At 38.8% G+C, this 15,617-nt stretch overlaps 1 protein-coding gene across 2 annotated transcripts in view; it reads right to left on the reverse strand.

Annotated features, from left to right (window-relative positions):
- wdr90 (WD repeat domain 90) overlaps window positions 1–15,617 on the reverse strand; it is a 91,053-nt gene that overhangs the window by 56,861 nt on the left and 18,575 nt on the right. For both annotated transcript variants that reach the window (XM_061909259.1, XM_061909258.1), the window contains exons 6-7: window positions 8,701–8,827; window positions 434–495 (exon numbers count right to left, since the gene is read on the reverse strand). In XM_061909259.1, the coding sequence (XP_061765243.1) occupies window positions 434–495; window positions 8,701–8,827 (189 nt within the window). The remainder of the gene's footprint in view (window positions 1–433; window positions 496–8,700; window positions 8,828–15,617) is intronic.

Below are 15,617 nucleotides of genomic sequence, written 5' to 3' on the forward strand. Positions count from 1 at the left end.
TTCTCCGGGGGGTGTTTGTTTGTAATATTTTCACAATCGACAAAGTTGCACAAATTTGTGAAAAACCGAGCCTGTAGACAGAGCACATTGCAAGCCACAAACAGAATTTGGATGTAAATAATGTGGATAAAAATCAAATTTGCTCAACTTATTGGTATGTGTGAATACATTTCACCTGTTTTTTGTGCCTATTTTTAATTCATATTGCTAATAAAAAAGACTAGTTTTTATTTAAGCATGCCAAGATGACATTCAAACATCTCCCTTGTTTTTTTTTTACCTCACCATAAACTGAGTGTAAATACGTAACAGACAACATTTGAAGCTTTTAATTTTAGTTGCTGTATAAACTTCTATACCTCTCCAATAGACGTCACATTACAAGAAAAATGTTACATGCAAAATATGGTCTTGCTAGTCTTCAGTTACTCACTGGCTTCCTTTTTGTTCTTGTCTTTTTCTTTGACGTCTGTGTGTCGTTCTCTTGGGGGAAACCTAATAGAAACAGACAAGTTCAGGGTTTCCATAGAACACATGATAAATATTCACAGATTGGCAACAACCATAGGGTTAACCAGCCCATTTAAATTAGGGTGGTATGGTTCAGACGGTAGAGCGACCAAGAGACAAGCACTTTTCGTGTCATCTTCGCTAGTTCCAGGTGCTAAATGGCTGTCAAAAGTGTCACAACTTGTCGGATTATATCTTCAGTCATCTACTTTTAAGGTGAGAGGCATGATTTATAACCTACAATAAATTTACAAGGAACAGGGAAGCGAGGAAACAGACCACTCGATGATGTAAACATAGGCACACACAGAAGTGATCATGTCGCTGCTATAAATACTGTAGTTTGCCTGCGTTAGCCCTTTTAACAGTACTTCTCAAATAGTGGGGAGGGCTACTCTTGGGGGGGCACGGTGCGATGACGGGGGGATTAAAAAAGCTTGCAATGTTATGCAGAGGTATAGTTGTAACAATTTTATAGACAAATTGTTAGGGGTTTGGGAAAAAATCGATCCGAATTTGAATCGCGGTTCTCATGTTGTGCGATTCAGAATCGATTCTCTTTTTTTTTTTTTTATTGCTTTTTTTTTCGTTTTTTTATCAATCCAACAAAACAATACACAGCAATACCATAGCAATGCAATCCAATTCTAAAACCAAACCTGACCCAGCAACACTCAGAACTGCAATAAAGAGAGCAATTGAGAAGAGACACAAACACGACACAGAACAAACCAAAAGTAGTGAAACAAAAGCATCAATATTAGTTATAATTTCAGCATAGCAGTGATTAAAAATCCCTCATTGACAATATCATTAGACATTTTTAAAAATAAAAAAAATGAACAATAGTGTCACAGTGGCAGTCTTAAGCTCAGACTGGGGTGACGGTTCATCTTTCAGCAGGACAACGACCCTAAGCACACAGCCAAGATATCAAAATAATGGCTTAAAGACAACTCCGTAAATGTCCTTGAGTGGCCCAGCTAGAGCCCGGACATCTCTGGAGAGATCTGAAAATGGCTGTACATTGACACTTCCCATCCAACTGATGGACCTTGAGAGGTGCTGCAAAGAAAAATGGGGGAAACTGCCCAAAGATAGGTGTGCCAAGCTTGTGTCATAATATTAAAAAAACTTAAGGCTGTAATTGCTGCCAAAGGTGCATCAACAAAGTATTTAGCAAATGCTCTGAATACTTATGTGCATGTCATTTCTTAGTTTTCTCGTTTCAACAAATTTGTAAAATAGAAAAAATAAAAAGTTATAACATTGTTATTATTGGGTATTGTGTGTAAAATTTAGGGGACAAACATGAATCTATTCCATTTGCGGAATGATATGCCTGCAAATGGACAGGTTTGTTAGGCCCAATTTCAGATTTAAAATAAGACAGCATACAAACATTTTGGATTTTTGTTGGAAAAGTGGGATGTGCAAAAAACAAGGTATGACTGTACTTTTAAATTCCTATCAAGGCGAGATATAGGGGAATACACTTCAGTGTGGGACCTCTTAGATTAATTAAAATTTGTTGAAAAAAAGTGCTGACCATGGGTTGTTCAAGGGGGATGTTAGAGCCAAATACGCTTTCTGTCTGTCAAATTGATGACGTCACTAAAGGGGTTGGCTCCAAGGCCAAGTGCCTGTCTATTTAGGGAGGAGTCAGGATCTTGCTCAGGTGTTGCTGAGTAGAGGCGCAACAGTTTTTGAGTGTGCCAGGCTAGTGTTTGTTTGCTCCCGTGTATTTTCTGTTTTTGTACAAAGTGTATTATATAAATGTGACTTTATGATATTAAATATTTTTGTTAAACATGGACACAATTTTGGACATCAATTATTAGCTGGCTGCACACGTCTGAACTAGCTTCATTTATATTCGGCAACCAGTCGCAGTAATAGTATAGGACTTTACCGCTACAGTTAAGTCAAAAACTGCCTCACCTAAAGGCGAGTTGTTTATTGGGAAGCAACAAGCTGCGAGGCTTGTTTTGGAAGAGGATCGCACCTGCCGCTGTCAATGTTTGATTGGCGGCCGGCGGCGGAGGAAACGGATCGGCGAAGCGGCGGACACATTCCTGCAATCAAGCTCTGCATCGACAGCGCCGAGTCCCACTGGAGAGCAACAGGGTCGCTCATCGGGGACAGCAGCAGCAACAGCAGCACCTGCAGATCATCCCATCGGATCAAGCCGCGCGCGTGCGTGTCGTGCGTGGAGGAGGACGCAGAGCAGCGTTGAGTGTGGTATGTTTTAGCGGCCCGCCCACTTTAAAAAAATAAAAAATAAAAAAAAATAAAAATGGCCATCGGTAAATTGTGTGCACACAAATATTGAAAAATCCAATTTATTGGTGACTATTTGACATGACTTGCGCGCGGGTCGACAAACTTTGACTTTTCCAAATGGAAGAGGGTGCACACGCATGCGCTGATGAACATAAACAGCCACGAGGGGACACTGTCGCTGAACAGGACAATGTTGGACAAGGGGTTGAAGGGAAACAACTTGTGGTAAAAATGACACCCAAAGCTCTAGGTCACAAAATTGAAAGTTTGCACGGGGAAAGAAAATCAAAGTTGCAAAGACTCTCAATACTAAAAGAGGGGATCATTGCTGTGATAAATGACGACACACGTTCACATGAACTAAAGGAGGAATTTAGCAGGTTTATGGATTTATATCATGAAATTAGAAAAGTGCACATAACTTTGTTGTCTCTGTTGCCAGAATATGAGAGTACTAAACACGAGACATGGTACAAGGCAAAAATGTTGAATTTTGATGGTTTTATTGAAAAGGTTGACAGGTTGATGTGTTTTAAAAATGATGACAATGATAATGATGATGATGATGATGAGGTTGAAAATGAGGGTTCCGCTGTTAATGGTTTTGAAAATGAAAGTGTACAACCCCAAGACAGCATTTACAATGTTCCATCTATTGTCTTATCAAAGGTCATTCAATCCACAGTCTCAAACAAAAGCAACATGTCTTCCACTTCTTCTGCTCGCATAATAGCAGAGGCAGATAAGGCAGCACTTGTCGCCCGTGCTATTGCTTTAAAAGAGATCCATGCATTGGAGGCGCAAGCAGAGGCCATTTGGAGAAAAAAGGAGCAAATGGAGTTGGATGCTGAAATAGCAGCCCACGATGCTAAATTGTCTATCCTCCATGAAGCCAGTGTTTCTGGCAGAAGCCAAAAGTCTGATGGAATGGAGTCTTATTACAGGCAAGGGACAAAACCGAAAAAAGTGCCTACTCCGCCTGTAGAACAACTTCAGCCATCTGTTAAAGCTGCTCCTTCAGAGCTTCACACAGCCAAAAATGCCCCAAACAAGATCCTTTCACACCCTCAACCAAACAAACAACCTCTTTGCTCATCAACTTTGGATCCTGTGGAAAACCATTCAAGGCAAAATTTACCTCAAGCATTTCAAGGCAACACAATACCGGGTGAATTCCACACTGTATTACAGAGGCAAAATGAAATTATGGCACTCCTGGTTCAAGCACAAACCTCCCAATTACTTCCACACAGACAAATTCCGTTTTTTGAAGGTGACCCATTGCAGTTTCAGGCTTTCATAAAAGCTTTTGAATATTGTATGGAGGCAAAAACCAATGATCGTGGTGATTGCTTATACTATCTGGAACAGTTTACCAAAGGACAGCCCAGAGAGTTGGTGCGCAGTTGCCTCTATATGCCTACAGAGAAAGGTTATGCTACAGCAAAACGCCTACTAAGGGAACACTTTGGAAATCCTTCAAAAATAACAGCAGCCTACCTGGACAAAATTATGGTATGGCCAAACATCAAGTCTGAAGATGTAAAAAATCTCCAAGCTTTTGCACTGTACTTGCGATAATGTTCCAATGCCATGGATGAGCTGCAGTACTTGGACGAGCTCAACATGCCAGCTAGCATGAAGATGCTCATACAAAAGCTTCCATACAAATTAAGGGATCAGTGGAGAGGAAAAGCAGCTGACATTGTTGACCAACAAAAGCAACATGCTTGTTTCACAGACATTGTTAAATTTATTGAACAGCAGGTCAGAATTGCTTCAGATCCTGTCTTTGGCGACATTCAGGACATCCCTCGAAATAAAACAATAACTAAACCTAAGCCTATACATCAAAGCAAATCACAGTACAGAAGGAATAGTTTTGCAACTCATGTGAGAGTTGCCACTAGACCTAAACCGGCTCCACACCTCAATAAATTTGTGAACACCTCCAAGACGATCTCTATTTCCTGTCTTTACTGTAAAAGTGAACATGCATTGGAGCACTGTCTGATACTGGAAAATAAGGCACATAGGGAAAAGCTTGACTTTCTAAAAGAAAAAGGCCTGTGTTTTGGTTGCCTGTGCACAGGGCACCTGAGCAAGATTTGCGACAGGCGCATCACTTGCTCTTACTGCAACAAGACGCATACCAAAGTGCTACATATTGACAGGAGGGATCTGGAAAGTGGAGAAAATAGCCAACTTCCAAAGGTAAAAGCAGATATTTGCACTACATCATCTACTTGTGGCTGCCAAATATGGAATTTTACCTATCCTGCCTGTTTAAGTGAAGTACTCAAACGGCAGCAAGATAGTCCAGACATATGCTTTCCTAGATCCAGGAAGCACAGGGACCTTCTGTTCTGAACAATTGGTAAACAGGCTGAACACAGAAGGCCGAAAAACAAAAATCCACTTGCGCACCATGGGGCACAGTAAGGTGGTCCCGAGCAGCATTGTAAATGGTCTGGAAATCTCTGAGCTTACTTGTAAGTAAGTTTTTTGAGCTTCCTGATGTCTTCAATCAAAGGCAGATGCCCGTGTACACAAACAATCTGATTAGTGAGGCAGAACTTGATAAGTGGCCTTACCTCCAAGGCATCAAAATTCCTCGGATAACTGCCGACGTGGACCTGTTAATTGGTACCAACGCCTCCAAGTTAATAGAACCACGGGAGGTGATTAATAGCCACGGAGATGGACCTTATGCTGTCAGAACCCTATTGGGGTGGGTGATTAATGGGCCATTACAAGGCAATGACACGCATAATAGGAGCCCCACAATTACTGTTAACCGCACAATTGTTAACAGTTTGGAGGAACTGCTTATGAACCAGTACATGCATGATTTCAATGAGCAGGGTCCCAAAGATCAAGAGGACATGTCAAAAAAGGGAAAGAAGCCCAAGATAGAGAAGCCCAGCAGGAAGACACCAAAAAGAAAACGGAGCGCAGATGACAATGACGACGAAAATAAAGTCAGTCGAATGCGAACAATACGCCAGGCAGTCTCCAAGGCCGTGTCGAAACAGCGGGAAATCCTTCTGGGTGACGGAGGCTGCGAAGATGAAGAGCAGGATGACCCAGAGGAAGATTACCTGGATCCTGATGAGTCTGGCAGTGATGAAGACTTCATGGTGGAAGATGACGAGGACAGTGACTATGGCAAGTCCAAAAAGAGAAGAGTTCCCCGAAAGAGGAGGAAGAAAATGTCCCAGAGAGTCCTTTGGGAGAAGAAGAGGAGGAAACTGAGGAGAAGAAAAGCTCTCCTACCCCCAAGGTGACGAAGTAAGCTGATGGCAAGGAGTAGGAAAAGAAGACAGCTACAGTCTCTATGTACTGTTGGTAATAGATCACCAGTATTGGATGTGCATAAGGAAATGCAGGCTGTGAATGTGAAGGCATGGAGTAAAATAACTCCATTATTGCAAAAAGGGAACATAAAACCCTAAGAGTGTTTGTTTTAGTATTATGGCTCTATTTTTGTTTTATTTATTTCAAATTGAATTGCTCTGTTCATCACGCCAGTAGCAATTAGGGGCTGGCGTGTTAGAGCCATATACGCTTTCTGTCTGTCAAATTGATGACGTCACTAAAGGGGTTGGCTCCAAGGCCAAGTGCCTGTCTATTTAGGGAGGAGTCAGGATCTTGCTCAGGTGTTGCTGAGTAGAGGCGCAACAGTTTTTGAGTGTGCCAGGCTAGTGTTTGTTTGCTCCCGTATATTTTCTGTTTTTGTACAAAGTGTATTATATAAATGTGACTTTATGATATTAGATATTTTTGTTAAACATGGACACAATTTTGGACATCAATTATTAGCTGGCTGCACACGTCTGAACTAGCTTCATTTATATTCGGCAACCAGTAGCAGTAATAGTATAGGACTTTACCGCTACAGGGGAACTGTACTTGATTTTGGAATTTTCCTTATGAGACACAAGCACAAATATGCTTTTCCTTTTTTATGCATTGTAACTCTTGAATTAACGTTAGCAAAAGTCAGTTTGCAATGGATACAATGGGGTTCATTTTATTCCGCCTATAAAGTGCTCTAAAAAACCTCCATTATATACATGCCGTAAGTACTGTATATATTTAATGTAGTAACAGGCACGTTAAGAATATGTAATATTTACGTATTTTGATCATTTTAAGTCTACAACGGTGTATTAAATTTTCAGACACATCACAACGTTCGCTTTTCCCTTCAACAACACTACTAATCATGACAGACTTCATGAGAGCCATCAAATACTACCTTGGGATAAATAATGATGATCAAGACCCTTATATTTTTGAGCCTGAACATAAGAAGGATGAGCTACAAGTTTTAGAAGCAGTGTGCTAAAAATATTAAGTTTCATTTAAACACTAAGCATTATGTAGCACTATTGCTAAGTGCTCAACAAGAAACACAAACTATGAACATAATAAAACAATAACTTACTGTACAATGTCTGCTCTCACTAGGATGCACACAGATGTGATTTTGATATCTTCCTGTTTAAATTAAGAGCTATTCATATTCTTTCCGGAAGTAAAAAAAAAAAAAAAAAGTTAGAAATAAAAAAATGTGGCCTCAAACGAGCGTTTTATCCTGTCTTTTTTTGCCAACTTTGGGTCTAAGTTGAATGTCAAAGTTGCCCACTTTCTCGGTTTACAGCTACAACCTTCTATTATCCAGGTGATACGCATGATTTAAAATCTAGAATTAACTCTTGCTAATTTAGAAGCAAAGCTGCGGCAGCGGCAGCAACAGCTCAGTACTTAGGGCTTATTCTAACAATATCGCTAATACTTGGTTTCAACACTTGTCTTTTCCTTTTCTGTGCGTTCTAGATCGTAAAAAAATTGGTAGCACAAGGTGGTTAACAATGCAGGTAACGGAGATTAATATAATTTGCCAATAAAGCACTCTTAAAGAACATCCAAAAACTGTTACCAGAGTTACATTTCAATGTTGTGACCTGCATAATAACCATGGCATAGCGACATTATTACTGTAAAAGCTAAAACCGAGCAACTACTTTTCCAGCAGAGGTAGACAGAGCCTTGCGCACAGCACTTCAGACTACCATTGAGGGCTAAGGGGTCATGTATAGCTACTGGAGTTGCTCCTGCTACTTACTGCAGGAAAGAAGTTCTGTTAATACTTAAAATGACCAAAAAACTGTAAGTATTACATATAATCACATATGTTCCTGCTATGTGCATGGTTACAGCATGTATAAGGATGATTTTGGATGTTTTTAGAGGGCTTTAAAGACAAAATAAATGAATCCCCATTACCTGAATAGCTAGCTGCTTTGTGGTTACAGTTTTTCCACTATCTAGAATGCAAAGGAAAGGGAAAGACATGTGTTCTTGTCTCACATAGGGAATGTTAAAGAGCAGTATAAAAAAAATTAAATAAAATTATATTTTCCTTTAAGGCTTCACGGTGGAAGAGGGGTTAGTGCGTCTGCCTCACAATACGAAGCTCCTGCAGTCCTGGGTTCAAATCTAGGCTCGGGATCTTTTTGTGTGGAGTTTGCATGTTCTCCCCGTGAATGCGTGGGTTCCCTCCGGGTACTCCGGCTTCCTCCCACTTCCAAAGACATGCACCTGGGGATAGGTTGATTGGCAACACTAAATTGGCCCTAGTGTGTGAATGTGAGTGTGAATGTTGTCTGTCTATCTGTGTTGGCCCTGCGATGAGGTGGCGACTTGTCCAGGGTGTACCCCGCCTTCCGCCCGATTGTAGCTGAGATAGGCGCTAGCGCCCCCCGCGACCCCGAAAGGGAATAAGCGGTAGAAATGGATGGATATATTTTCATTTAAGGCCGTACCTGGTCACTCCACGCCATATTCAAATTCCCTATTTGAACCTGCACTCATAAATAATAAAGTATAGTTTAAGGTCACCTGAAATAGTGGTACAAGTCAAGCCAGGATTGTCCCTTGGGCACCGGGAATGCCATGTCTCTGGGCATTGGTGCTGCTACGTCTGAAGAGGCCCCAGCCGATTGCTTGGAGTCATGATAGGAAAGCTCTGTGGAAAGAGCAGATAGAACAACGAGATAAAAAATCTTGCATCATGAGCTGCACTTAGAATGTCCAGTGCTACACAATATTGGGTGAGAGCTACTGTGGGTACGGAAAGTATTCAGTCCCATTTTAAATGTTTCACTCTTTGTTTCATTGCAGCCATTTGCTAAAACCTAAAGGAGTTAATTTTTTCCATATTTCTCATTAATGTTCACTGAGCACCCCATCTTGACAAAAAAAACAAACAGAAATGTAGAATTTTTTGCAAATTAATAAAAAAAAAATGTAAATACCATATGGTCCTGAGTATTCAAACCCTTTGCTGTGACACTCATATTTCACTCACATGCTGTCCATTTATTCTGATCGTCCTTGGGATGGTTCTGCTCCTTCAATTGAGTTGAGTTTGAGTTTATTTCGAACATGCAAGCATACAACATGATACATCACAATTTCCAATTTCTCTTTTCAACATGTTCGAAAAGGAGTAGGAAGAAGCAGAGCTTATTTAATCCGACCCCTTTTCTTTTACATAACAGTTGCAAAATTTTTTGTTCACTTCATGTTCTCAATGTAATCACAATACAACCCATAATTAATCACAATAAAAATTGATAAATAAATAATTGGTGAAGTAAGTTTTATTCCATACGATGAGATAAGTACAATTATTTTGAAAATGAAAGAATGAATTGGTGAATAAATTCAGAATGTTTATCTTGGTTCTTCTTTTTTGAACCTTGTAAACACTTTCAGTTTGAAGATTATCTTGAAGTGCATCATATTAGTACATTGTTTGATTGTTTTGCTTAATCCATTCCATAATTTAATTCCACATACTGATGTACTGAAGGTCTTAGGTGTTGTACGTGCGTACAAATGTTTTAAATTACATTTTTCTCTAAGATTATATTTCTCCTCTTTTGTTGAGAAGAATTGTTGTATATTCTTGGGTAGCAGGTTATAATTTGCGTTGTGTATAATTTTAGCTGTTTGCAATTTCACTATGTCTTGGAATTTCAGTATCTTTTATTCAATAAATAAACGGTTTGTATGTTCTCTATATCAAACATTATGTATTATTCAAACTGATCTTTTTTGTAACACTGTTAGTGAATGAAGTGTACTTTTGTAATTATTTCCCCATATTTCTACACAGTAACTCAGATATGGTAACACTAGTGAGCAGTATAGAATATGAAGTGATTTTTGGTCTAGAACATATTTGGCTTTATTCATTACTGATGTGTTTCTTGCTACTTTGTTGTATATTTTTTACATGAGATTTCCAGTTCAATTTATCATCAATCATTATACCTAAAAATGTGGTTTCATTTACTCTTTCAATTTCTATTCCGTCTATTTGTATTTGTGTTTGACATTCTCTTCTACTGTTACCTAATAGCATTATTTTAGTTTTACTGAGATTCAATGATAGTCTGTTTTTGTCAAACCATTTTTTTAATTTGTTAATTTCTTCTGTTATTATTTGTATTATCTTTTGTGTGTTCTCTCCTGGACAAAACACTGTTGTATCATCCGCAAATAATACTAACTTTAAATCTCTTGTAACTTTACAAATGTCATTTATATATAGATTGAATAATTTAGGTCCTAGTATTGATCCCTGAGGTACACCACAGGATATATTTAGCGTTGTAGAAGTGTGTTCGCCTAGCTTCACGTATTGTTTCCTGTTTGTTAGATAACTTCTTATCCAATTTAAAACTAACCCTCTGACGCCATATCGTTCTAGTTTTTTAATTAAAATATTGTGATTAATTGTGTCAAATGCTTTTGTTAGATCCATAAACATTGCTGCTGCACATTTTTTACTATCTATTGCATTGGTAATTTCTTCTGTAATTTCAATTAAAGCCATTGAAGTTGAAACATTAGCTCTGTATCCTTACTGGTTCTCTTCGAGTATTCTATTTTTATTTATGAAACTCTCTAATCTGTTATTGAACAGTTTTTCAATGATTTTAGAAAATTGTGGAAGTAAAGAAACAGGTCTATAATTTGTAAATAGATGTTTGTCTCCAGTCTTATAAATTGGTGCAACTTTAGCTATTTTCATTTTGTTTGGAAATGTACCTGTTTGAAATGATAGGTTACTAATATACATTAATGGTCCTGAGATCTCATCAATAACCTTTTTTATCGTTTCCATATCAATTCCGTTACAATCAGTTGAAGTTTTAGATTTACATTTTTTCACGATTGTAACTAGTTCCTCCTGTGTCACATTACTGAGGAAAATGGAGTAGGGATTTCCCACAATGGTATCATTATAGTCCTCAATTGAAACTGGGTCTGGAATCCTTTCTTCCAATTTTGGTCCAATATTTACAAAGTAATTATTAAAGCTTTCAACTACTTTATGTTGTCATTATGTTTATTTCTATCTAAGAAGTATCGGGGGTAGTCCCTCTTAGTGCCATTTTAAATAATGCTATTGAGAATGCCCCATGTTGCTCTCATATTATTTTTGTTCCTGTCCAATAATTCACTGTAGTATGTTTGTTAATTTGTTTTTATACGTTTTGTACTTAATTTCTGCCTCTGTAGTTCTTTGTGCTATAAATTTTCAATATAGTGTATTATTTTTCTTACAAGCATTTCTTAATGCTTTTGTCATCCATGGTTGATTATTCTTTCTCTGCTTACTGCTGAGTTGTTTCCATGGACAATGTTTGTCATAAAGTATTATGAACCTGTTTAAGAAATGTTCATATGCTTCATCAACCTCTTCTTCATTGTACACATTGTCCCAATCTTGCTTTTGTAGCTCCATTTTGAAAGCAATCATCCTCTTCTCTGTGCACAGTCTTCGAAATGTCCTTCTGTCTTCCTTGATTTTTTTGCAGTTTCCATCATATATTGTAAAAACTGGCAGATGATCGCTAACGTTGGTTATAAGTAGACCACGTGTAGTGTTATTATCAAAATCATTGGTAAAAATATTATCAATAAGCTTGGGACAGTGTCCTGTGATTCTGCTTGGCTTTGTGATTTTAGAATATAAACTGATGCTGTACATTGTATCATAGACTTTTTCTTGTTAGGGTTCAATAAGTCAATATTAAAGTCACCGCATAAGAAAATTCTTTTTTCACCATTGTTCATATAGGTTGCTTTAATCCATTCTTCAAATGTTTCTATACTTGACTTAGGTGATCTGTATATACAACTGATAAATATGTTTTTGCCTTTTTCCTGACATATTTCAATTGTAATACATTCTAAGATATTATCTAAAGCAAATTACATGTTTTTCACAACTTTGTAGTTCAGGTTCTTCATCACGTACACAGCTACTCCTCCTCCATTTTTGTTGGTTCTGTTAATATAGTTTAGTTCATATCCTTCCAGATCAAAATCTATTCCTTTTTTATCATCAATCCATGTTTCTGTGACGGCGATCACTTTGAAGGGTTCGTTGATGTGTTCCAAAAAGTTCTTTGTTTTTATAGTTTCCATACAAGTTTCTGTTATTAAAATGAATAATTGAAAATTTGTTATCACATTTAATGTTGCTATTGTATTGCTCATCTGTATAATAAAAACAATTACTGATGTGGGAGAAAAAATTTGTATCTGGATCTATATCGTTTTCCAAATCCTGGTTTTTATGATCTTTGTTGCAGAAGATTTTTAGTTCCATATTTTCTTGTTCAACAATCTTTGATGTTGTTTCAATAATCTCTATAAGTGTAGGTGGATGCAATCCTGAATCTGGGTCTTCTTTAGTCGTCCCTTGGATCATAGTAGTGTTGATGTTGAGTTTAGGTGCTTGTTTTCTGTCAGAGTCCATTATCATTGTTGTTTGGAAGATGTGTAAACTTTAAAAATTGTCCAGGTCCTTGATGTCATTGACAACAAGTAGTCTTGCTTGTGGACCTCCATTCAGCTTGATGTAGATTTTACAGTTGGCGCTCCAAGTTCCCTGGATTTTTCCCTGCTTTCTCAAGTCGCGTGCTTTCTTGGCGATTCCAGCATTACGTTTTGTGAGATGCTCATTCATGTACACATTTGTTTCCTTCAGCTTCTTTCCCTGTATTAGCAATGCCATTTTAGATTTTCTGTTTACGAGTTTCACAAGCATGCCTGGAGTGGCGTTAATGTTTCTTCTGTTCAGTGGGATGCATGTTACAATGGTATTAATGTCGATTTCAATTTCCTTTGATTGCAAAAAGTTGACCACTTGCTGTTCTGCTAAGACAAGATCCATTTCATCTGGTTCACCTTCATTATTCACAGCTTTTGCATAGGATCTTGGTTTAATTCGGTGCCCTGTCACGATGATATCATTCATTCGTTTATCATGCTCCATTTCATCTATGATATTCCACAGCATGTAGTTGTCTTCTTGAAGGGTCTTCATTTTTTGGCGCATATCTTCTTGAAGGGTCTTCATTTGTTGGAACATCTTAGCGGCTTCATTTTTCCTGGTGTTGTTCTGAGTTTGCAGACTTTCTATATTTTGCTGCAGACTTTTCACATCTTGTTTGTGTTCTGTTGTTGCTTTTCTCAGAACTTTTTTCATTTCTTTGACTTCTTTCATATCTTTTTTCCATCCACCCATCATTTCTTTAATTTCTTCTTTCATTTCTCTCCATTCTTCCTTCATTTTTTTTTTAATTCATGAGTATTTTTTGTAGCATCCCTCCTTGATTCCCATCATGTCCTGTTTCCAGTCTCAAATCTTGTTCCCAGTTGTGTCCTGTGTCGGCTGACACAGAGCGTTTCCGGATTTCAGTCTTTCCTTTAACTTTTGGCATCACGGCAGGTCGATGACGTCAGTGCCTCTTGTGTCTTAACGGCAGTTGCTTTAGCAACTTGCGGCACTTATAAACTTGTTTGTTTCAACAAATTGGTACCTTGCGCTGTTCAAAGATCAATTTGAGGTGTCAGCCAGTCAACTTGTATCACTCTGCGACGTTGGAAGCACTTTAAAACAGCTGTAAACTCGCGGTAGCTTTTGGTTGCTAGGCAACCACTTTGAATTGCGGTAAGACGCTGATGGCTTGCGTCTAATGGCTCTTCCAACAGTCTTATTTCAGCGTATCAGTGCCTCTACACTGACCAAAATCAGGGCGAAAATGCCAGTTGACTCTCCTGTGGCTGTGATCACAAATCAGTGGTCAAAATCTTCAGACTTAACAAAAACTCCGGTAGCAAGAGCGGAGCCTTTTTCTTTGCGTCCTTTCTCATTGACAAGAAGTGACCAGTTGTGTTTAATTAAACTGATTGGACTAGATTAGGAAAGGCTCACACCTGTCTATATAAGACCTTACAGCTCACAGTGCATGTCAGAGCAAATGAAAATCATTAGGTCAAAATAACTGTTCAAGGAGCTCAGGGACATAATTATGGCAAGGCACAGATCTGGCCAATGCTCCAACAGTATTTTTGCAGCACACAAAGTTCCTGAATCCTAAGAGCACAGTGGCCTCCATAATCCTTAAATGGAAGACGTTTGGGACGACCACAACTCTCCATAGACCTGGCCGTCCAGCCATACTGAGTAATTGTGGGAGCAGAGCCTTGGTGAGTGAGGTAAAGAAGAACCCATAGAACACTGTGGCTGAGCTTCAGAGATGCAGTAGGGAGATTGGACAAAGTTCCACAAAGTCAACAATCACTGCAGACCTCGACTAGTCTGGGCTTTATGGCAAAGTGGCCCGACAAAAACATTTACTTAGTAATAAGGGACACCGTGGCGAAGTTGGAAGAGTGGCCGTGCCAGCAATCTGAGGGTTGCTGGTTCGATCCCCACCTTCTACCATCCTAGTCACATCCGTTGTGTCCTCGGACAAGACACTTCACCCTTGCTCCTGATGGGTCCTGGCTAGCGCCTTGCATGGCAGCTACGCCATCAGTGTGTGAATGTGTGTGTGAATGGGTGAATGTGGAAATACTTTCAAAGCACTTTGGGTTCCTTAAAAAGGGGTAAAAAAGCGCTATACAAGTACAACCATTTACCATTTTCCATTTGCAAGACATATAAAAGCCTGCATACAGTTTTGTCAAAAAATACATGAATGACTCCCATACCATGAGGAAAAATATTCTCTCGTCTGATTAGAACAATATTGCACATTTTGGCGTTAATTCTAAGTTGTATATTTGGAGGAAACAGACACTGCTCATCACCAGCCGAATATAATTGATACATGGTGGTGGCAGCATCATGATTTTGGAGTGTTTTTCAGCTGCAGGGACAGGACGACTGGTTGTAATTGAAGGAAAGATGAATGCGGCCAACTACAGAGATATCCTGTGAGAAAACCTCTTCCAGAGTGCTTAGACTGGGTCAAAAGCTCACTTTACAACTCTACAATGACCCTAACCAAACAGCTAAAATATCAAAGGAGTGGCTTCAGTACAACTCTGTGACCATTGCTGACTGGCCCAGCCTGAGCCCTGACCCAAATCCAATTGAGCATCTCTAGAGAGACCAGCAAATGGCTATCCACCAACATTCACCATACAACCTGACAGAACTGGAGAGGATCTGCAAGGAAGAATGGCGGAGGATCCTCAAATCCAGGAGTGAAAACCCCGTTGCATCATTACAAAAGAAGACTCATGGCAGTACTATCTCAAAAGGGTGTTTGTACTACAAACCCCGTTTCCATGAGTTGGGAAATTGTGTTAGATGTAAATTTATCCGGAATACAATGATTTGCAAATCCTTTTCAACCCATATTCAATTGAATGCACTACAAAGACAAGATATTTGATATTCGAACTTATAAACTTTATTTTTTTTTTTGCAAATAATAAAT

This window comes from Nerophis ophidion, linkage group LG08 (genome assembly GCF_033978795.1).
Source record: "Nerophis ophidion isolate RoL-2023_Sa linkage group LG08, RoL_Noph_v1.0, whole genome shotgun sequence".
Taxonomy (NCBI): Eukaryota; Metazoa; Chordata; class Actinopteri; order Syngnathiformes; family Syngnathidae; genus Nerophis; species Nerophis ophidion.